The sequence below is a fragment of the Haematobia irritans genome, chromosome 3 (genome assembly GCF_050003625.1).
Source record: "Haematobia irritans isolate KBUSLIRL chromosome 3, ASM5000362v1, whole genome shotgun sequence".
NCBI classification, from domain to species: domain Eukaryota; kingdom Metazoa; phylum Arthropoda; class Insecta; order Diptera; family Muscidae; genus Haematobia; species Haematobia irritans.
Window position 1 is genome coordinate 132397979 of NC_134399.1, and position 8710 is coordinate 132406688.

The 8710-nt window shown below is 32.6% G+C and overlaps 1 protein-coding gene across 1 annotated transcript in view; it reads left to right on the forward strand.

Moving 5' to 3' along the window:
- LOC142228002 (putative cytochrome P450 313a4) overlaps window positions 1-2875 on the forward strand; it is a 29475-nt gene extending 26600 nt beyond the window's left edge. The window contains exons 6-8 of the mRNA XM_075298271.1: window positions 1817-1969; window positions 2035-2470; window positions 2536-2875. Of these exons, the coding sequence (XP_075154386.1) occupies window positions 1817-1969; window positions 2035-2470; window positions 2536-2723 (777 nt within the window). The 3' untranslated portion in view covers window positions 2724-2875. The remainder of the gene's footprint in view (window positions 1-1816; window positions 1970-2034; window positions 2471-2535) is intronic.
- The last annotated feature ends 5835 nt before the right edge of the window (window positions 2876-8710 follow it).

Genomic DNA, 8710 nt, shown 5'->3' on the forward strand with positions numbered 1-8710 from the left:
TTTTATTACTATAGAAAATTTTGTTAAAATTTATTTCTCGAGAAAGTTTTGTCAAAATTTACTTCTTGAGAAAATTTTGACAAAATTTTATGTCTATAGAAATTTTTTTCATTTTTTTTTATTTCTATAGAAAATTTTGCCAAAATTTGATTTCTATATAAAATTGTATCAAAATTTTATTTCTATAGAAAATTTTGTCAACATTTTATTTCTATAGAAAATTTTGTCAAAATTTAATTTTTATAAAACATTTTGTCAAAATTTTATTTCTATATAAAATTTTGTCAACATTTCATTTCTATAGAAAATTTTGTCAACATTTTATTTCTATAGAAAATTTTGTCAAAATTTTATTTCTATATAAAATTTTTTCAAAATTTTATTTCTATATAAAATTTTGTCAACATTTCATTTCTATAGAAAATTTTGTCAAATTTTATTTCCACAGAAAATTTTTTCGAAATTTTATTTCTATAGAACATTTTTTCGAAATTTTATTTCTATAGAAAATTTTGTCATAATTTTATTTCCACAGAATTTTTTTTCAAAATTTTATTTCTATAGAAAATTTTGTAAAAATTTTATTTCCAAAGAAATTTGTTTCAAAATTTTATTTCTATAGAAAATTTTGTCAAAATTTTACTTCTAAAGAAAATTTTGTCTAAATTTTATTTCTATACAAAATTTCGTCAAATTTATTTATCGAGAAAATTTTGTCAAAATTTGTTTCCCTAGAGAATTTGGTCACAATATCATTTCTATAGAAAATTTTGTCAAAATTTTATTTCTAAAGAAAATTTTGTCAAAATTGTATGTCTATAAAAATTTTTGTCAAGATTTTATTTCTATAGCAAATTTTGTCAAAATTTTATTTCTAGAAAATTTTTTCACAATTTTATTTCTATAGAAAATTTTGTCAAAATTTTGTTTTTTTACAAAGTTTTGTCAACATTTTATTTCTATAGACAATTTTGCAAAAATTTTATTTCTATAGAAAATTGTGCCAAATTTTATTTCTATCGAAAAATTTGTCAAAATTTTATTTCTTCACAAAGTTTTATCAAAATTTTCTTTCTATAGACAATTTTGCAAAAATTTTACTTCTTTAGAAAATTTTGTCAAAATTTTATTTCTAGAGAAAATTTTGTCTAAATTTTTATTTCTATACAAAATTTTGTCAAAATTTTATTTCTATAGAAAATTTTGTCAAAATTTTATTTGTATAGAAAATTTTGTCAAAATTTATTTCTCGAGAAAATTTTGTCAAAATTTTATTTCTATAGAAAATTTTGTCAAAATTTTATTTCTACAGAAAATTTTGTCAAAATTTGATTTCTAAAATAAATGTTGTGAAAATTTTATTTCTATAGAAAATTTTGTCTAAATTTTATTTCAAAAAAGTGCTATTAGAAATATTGATTTTAGATCTAGCCCTTGGTTTACGTCCGTCCGTCAGTTTGTCCATGTATTTGTTGTTCACAGGATTCCAGTCGCAATTATTATCCGATTTCGATGAAATTTGAAGAAGGGTGTTTTTTGGCACAAGGGCGAATGATATTATATTCGGAAAAAATCGGATCAAATTTAGATATAGCTTCATAAATATGGGCATACTTTTATATATTCTATATATCTATAAAAAATTAAATTATTTGTGACTGGAATAAAACTGTCTGCTATCAGACGAGTAGTTTAGAAATACTGGCTGATACGTATTTCTAAACTGCTCGTCTGATAGCAGACAGTTTTATTCCAGTCTTATATATCCGACTGATGAGTAATTTGTTATTTTTGTTCAATTTTTTATTCATTGCAGAGTATTTTCACTTATAAGAAAAATCGTGGAATAGACCCGAGTTATGTGGATAATTTACGCAATATTTTGTTGGAAACCGTAGATGTAAGCATTAAAGAAAATACACTAAGTACAAACGAAGCAGTGGGAGTGCTAAAGGATGTCATATTTGGTGTAGGTTGAACATTATTTTGATGGATTTAATTCTTTTAATTTTTTTTTGAGATTTTATTTTGTAGGCTTTCGAAACCAGCTCATCCACCACCTATAATATTTTACTTTTGCTAGCAATGCATCCGGAGATCCAGCAACAAGCCTATGAAGAAATTTGTGAAGTATTCCCCGAAGATGACGGGGGAAATTTTACCGTGACCTATGAACACTTAAATAAATTGCCTTACCTAGAGATGATAGCAAATGAAGCTTTGCGAATTTGGCCAGTGATACCACAAGTCGGTCGAAAAATAGAAGGTGGAAACCTGAAACTAAGTAGCGGTGTTGTATTGCCAGATGGTCTTAATATTATGATCGATATATACAATGCTCATCGTAACAAAGAGACATGGGGTGATGATGCGGATAAATTTAATCCTGACCATTTTTTGCCCGGCAATAATGAGACGAGGCATTCATATGCCTTTTTGCCATTTACAAAAGGCAATCGTTTTTGCATAGGTAAACGAAATTCAAGGCGCTTCAAAGAGTATGGAATATAATTTAATTTTTTTTTGTTCTTTTAGGAATGCGATATGCCGAAATTAATATTAAGGTCACTTTGGCCAGAATACTAAAGCGTTATAAGTTTTCCACAACCGCAAAAATGGAAGATATCCAATTTGAAAATCATATTGTAATGCAAATAATGAATCATCCAGAGGTTACAGTAGAGAGAAGAAGAATAAGTAATAAGTCCCATGAAGAGGAATAACCCACATTAACCCTTGGCTTTGCCCTTGCCAAGGAGTCCCGATTGTATTCGAAACTAAGTACAATAGTTTTCAAATTTACTATTTTGAACTGTCGAACTGATTTCAATTTAATTAAAAATTCTAATTTAATTAAAAATTATATTTAATCGTATTATTGTTATCGAGTGTTATTTTTTTTTTGAAAGTTGTAGTTTCTCGTTGCTGAAAACGATAGGACTCTTTTCCAAAAACTCTGGACAATTGTTTTAATTACCAGCATGAATGATTGGTTCACCTTGCTGTTCCTAAAAACAGGATAAATTTTAATTTAATTAAAATTGTTTTTTTTTTTTAATTTTAAAAGCTAAATTTATAAAAAAAAAAAACAAGTATATACAGTGGGAGCCACCGTGGTGCAATGGTTAGCATGTTCGATTCCTGCTTCGACCGAACACCAAAAAAACTTTTCAGCTGTGGATTATCCCACCTCAGTAATGCTGGTGACATTTCTGAGGGTTTCAAAGCTTCTCTAAGTGGTTTCACTGCAATGTGGAACGCCGTTCGGACTCGGCTATAAAAAGGAGGTCCCTTGTCATTGAGCTTAACATGGAATCGGGCAGCACTAAGTGATAAGAGAGAAGTTCACCATTGTGGTATCACAATGGACTGAATAGTCTAAGTGAGCCTAATACATCGGGCTGCCACCTAACCTAACCATATACGGCCGTAAGTTCGGCCAGTCCGAAGCTTATGTACCCTCCACCATGGATTGCGTAGAAACGTCTACTGAAGCCGATGGCAAGGTATCATAAAACTTTCTAAGAACGTAATATATACCACATAGTCCATACGTGGTATATATTAAACTAGAAAAGGCCGATTAAATACGTATATAATTAAGTATAAAGTTTCTATAGAAATAAAATTTTGACAAAATAAAATTTTGACAACATTTTCTATAGAAGTACAATTTTGACAAAATTTTCTACAGACATAAAATTTGGAAAAAAGATTTTCTATAGAAATAAAATTTTGACAAAATTTTCTATAGAAATAACATTTTGTAAAAATTTTCTATAGAAATAAAATTTTGACAAAATTTTCTATAGAAATAACATTTTGACAATGTTTTCTATAAAAATAAAATTTTGGTAGATTATTTTTGGCTCGAGTGGCAACCATGATTATGAACCGATATGGACCAATTTTTGTGTGATTGGGGATCGGCAATATATAACTATAGACCGATATGGACCAATTTTGGCATGGTTATTAGCGGCCTTATACTAACACCACGTTGCAAATTTCAACCGGATCGGATGAATTTTGCTCCTCCAAGAGGCTCCGGAGATCAAATCTGGGGAACGGTTTATATGGGGGCTATATATAATTATGGACCGATATGGACCAATTCTTGCGTGTTTGTTAGAGACCAGATTCTAACACCACGTACCAAATTTCAACCGGATCGGATGAATTTTGCTCCTCTAAGAGTCTCCGGAGGACAAATCTGGGGATCGATTTATATGGGGGCTTCATATAATTATGGACCGATATGGACCAATTCTTGCATGGTTGTTAGAGACCATATACTAACACCACGTACCCAATTTCAACCGGATCGGATGAATTTTGCTCCTCCAAGAGGCTCCGGAGATCAAATCTGGGGAACGGTTTATATGGGGGCTATATATAATTATGGACCGATATGGACCATGCGTGTTTGTTAGAGACCAGATTCTAACACCACGTACCAAATTTCAACCGGATCGGATAAATTTTGCTCCTCCAAGAGGCTCCGGAGATCAAATCTGGGGATCGGGTTATATGGGGGCTATATATAATTATGAACCGATGTAGACCAATTTTTGCATGGTTGTTAGAGACCATATTCCAACATCATATACCAAATTTCAGACGGATCGGATGAAATTTGTTTCTCTTTGAGCCTCCGCAAGCCAAATCTGGGGATCGGGTTATATGGGGGCTATAAATAATTATATACCGATGTAGACCAATTTTTGCATGGTTGTTAGAGACCATATACTAACACTATGTACCAAATTTCAGCCGGATCGGATGAAATTTGTTTCTCTTTGAGTCTCCGCAAGCCAAATCTGGGGATCGGTTTATATGGGAGTTATATACAATTATGGACCGATGTGGACCAATTTCTGCATGGTTATTAGAGACCATATCCCTTTCCGACCGTGTACGCACAATTGTGCTGGTAAGTTTAAGTCTCTATAATTTATTTAATATATAACGTACTGCGATAAGAGCGGCAAAAAATAATTGTGTATGCTCTCTCTTTGTCTAAGAATGTGAAGAACCGTTATAAATATTTGTTTTTTATACCCTTCACCACTACTGTGGTACAGGGTATAATAAGTTTGTGCATTTGCATGGAACGCCAAGAAGGAGTAATCATAGACCAACGTTTTAGTATACGGATCGGCTTAGAATTAAATTCCGAGTCGATTTAGCGATGTCCGTCTGTCTGTCTGTCTGTCTGTCTGTCTGTCTCTTGATGTATTTTTGTGTGCAAAGTACAGCTCGCAGTTTTAGTCCGATTGTCCTAAAATTTGGTATAGGGTCCTGTTTCGGCTCAAAGACGATCCCTATTGATTTTGGAAAAAATCGGTTCAGATTTAGATATAGCTGCCATATATTTTTTTCACCGATCTGGTCATAATTGGCGTGTATATCAACCGATCTTCCTCAAATTCCGTACATTCGAATATTTTATGAGTCTCGAAAAACTTGCAAAATATCAGCAAAATCGGTTCAGATTTAGATATAGCTCCTATATATAGCTTTCGCCCGATTTACACTCATATGACCACAGAGGCCAATTTTTTGCTCCGATTTAGTTGAAATTTTGCATAGGGAGTAGAATTAGCGTTGTAACTATGCGTGCCAAATTTGCTTGAAATCGGTTCAGATTTAGATATATCTCCCATATAAAGCTTTCGACCGATTTACACTCATATGACCACAGAGGCCAATTTTTAATTCCGATTTAGTTGAAGTTTTGCACAGGGAGTAGAATTAGCATTGTAGCTATGCGTGCCAAATTTGGTTGAAATCGGTTCAGATTTAGATATAGCTCCCATATATATGTTTTTCTGATTTCGACAAAAATGGTCAAAATACCAACATTTTCCTTGTAAAATCGCCACTGCTTAGTCGAAAAGTTGTAAAAAAGACTCTAATTTTCCTAAACTTCTAATACATATATATCGAGCGATAAATCATAAATAAACTTTTTCGAAGTTTCCTTAAAATTGCTTCAGATTTAAACGTTTCACATATTTATACCCTTCACCACTACTGTGGTACAGGGTATAATAAGTTTGTGCATTTGTATGTAACGCCAAGAAATAATTGTCATAGACCCATTTTTTAGTATACCGATCGGCTTAGAATTAAATTCTGAGTTGATTTAGCGATGTCCGTCTGTCTGTCTGTCTGTCCGTCCGTCTGTCTGTATATGTAATTTTGTGCACAAAGTACAGGTCGCAGTTTATGTCCGATCTGCTTCAAATTTGACACAACGTCTTTCTTCGGGTAGAAGACAATCGCTATTGATTTTGGAAAAAATCGGTTCAGATTTAGATATAGCTGCCATATATAGTTATCACCGATTTGATCATAATTCACGTATTTATGAACCGACGTTCTTCAAATTTTGCACATCTGAATGTTTTGTTAGTCCCGTAAAAACTGCCAAACATCAGCTAAATCGGTTCAGATTTATATATAGCTCCCATATATATCTTTCGTCCGATTTGGACTTATATGGCCCCAAAAGCGAGAGTTTTGCCCTGATTTGTTTCAAATTTTGCACAACGAGTACGTTTAATAGTATCGTTAATTGTGCCAAATTTAGTTGAAATCGGTTCAGATTTAGATATATCTCCCCTATATATCTTTCGTCCGATTTTGACTTATATGGCTTCAAAAGCCAGAGTTTTGCCCTGATTTGATTAAAATTTTGTACAAGGAGTACGTTTAATAGTATCGTTAATTGTGCCAAATTTAGTTGAAATCGGTTCAGATTTAGATATAGCTCCCATATATATCTTTCGACCGATTTGGACTTATATGGCCCCAAAAGCCAGAGTTTTGCCCTGATTTGCTTCAAATTTTGCACAACAAATACGTTTAATAGTATCGTTAAGTGTGCTTAATTTGGTTAAAATCGGTTCCGATTTAGATATAGCTCCCATATATATCTTTCGTCCGATTTGGATTTATATGGCCTCAAAAGCCAGAGTTTTGCCCTGAGTTGCTTGAAATTTTGCACAAGGAGTACGTTTTGTAGTATCGTTAATTGTGCAAAATTTAGTTGAAATCGGTTCAGATTTTGATATAGCTCCCATATATATCTTTCGCCCGATTTTCAGTCATATGACCACAGAGGTCAATGTTGTTATCCGATTTACGTGAAATTTTGCACAGGGAGTACATTCAACATTGTAACTATGCATGTGAAATTTGATTGCAATCGGTTCAGATTTCGATATAGATTCCATATATATGTTTTTTCTAATTAGGCAAAACTGGCCGAAATACCTACATTTTCCTTATCAAATCGCCACTGCTAAGTCGAAAACTTATCAAAGTGACTCAAATTTTCCTATTACTCTATTACACATCTATCGGCCAATAAATCATAAATACACTTTTGCGAAGTTGCCTCAAAATTGGTTCATATTTAAATGTTTCCTATATTTTTTACTAACATTGTGTTCCACCTCAGCGCATTAGCCGACTTAAATGTAAAATCTATAAGTATTGCAGAACTTTGTACAGATCTGCTCAGATATACAGAATATATGTGTATGGATTCATATAGCACCCAACACATTCGACGGATTTGATATGGTATCGAAAATGTGGACTTACAAAGTGGTGAAGGGTATAATATAGTCGGCCCAGCCCGACTTTAGACTTTCCTTACTTGTTTTTCATATTAATTTTGTAGTTTCAGCAGTGAACTTTGCGTATTTGTAAAAATGAGTGGAAGAGGTAAGTTTGCAAATAAATTAAAATTATTTAAATTGTGGAATATTTCATCAAACAAGTGTTTTCAATAAGAAAACATATTAAATATTGTATGCAAACAGTAACTTCGTGATTATTTTGTGTTTTTTGATATTTTTACGTCCGGGCTTTTACTGGAATTTACGGGACTGCAACAATTGTGCGTATCCTGAAAAACAGGATACAACATCTAACTGAACAAACTTAATAATTTAAAATGTTCTATGTACACATAAATAACAGAATTAAAAAATTTAGGAAAATCTATCACGTGGATCGGCTATAGTTCGAAAAGGGATATACTAACACCACGTACCAAATTTAAACCGGATCGGATGAAATTTGCTTCTCTTAGAGGCTCCGCAAGCCAAATCGGGGGATCGGTTTATATGGGGGCTATATATAATTATGGACCGCTGTGGACCATTTTTTGCATGGTTGTTAAGGACCATATACTAGCATCATGTACCAAATTTCAGCCGGATCGGATGAAACTTGCTGTTCTTAGAGGGTCTGCAAGCCAAATTTGGGGGTCCGTTTATATGGGGGCTATAAGTAAAAGTGGACCGATATGGCCCATTTTCAATACCATCCGACCTACATCAATAACAACTACTTGTGCCAAGTTTCAAGTCGATAGCTTGTTTCGTTCGGAAGTTAGCGTGATTTCAACAGACGGACGGACATGCTCAGATCGACTCAGAATTTCACCATCACCCAGAATATATATACTTTATGGGGTCTTAGAGCAATATTCGATGTGTTACAAACGGAATGACAAAGTTAATATACCCCCATCCTATGGTGGAGGGTATAATAAATTTGTAAGTTATTCTAAAGGCACAACCTTACAAGCACTTCCACAAATGTTCTTCAATTCATTCAATCACGAAATTAATTGATCCAATTAATTTGTATACCCACCACCATAGAATGGTGACGGGGGTATAATAAGTTT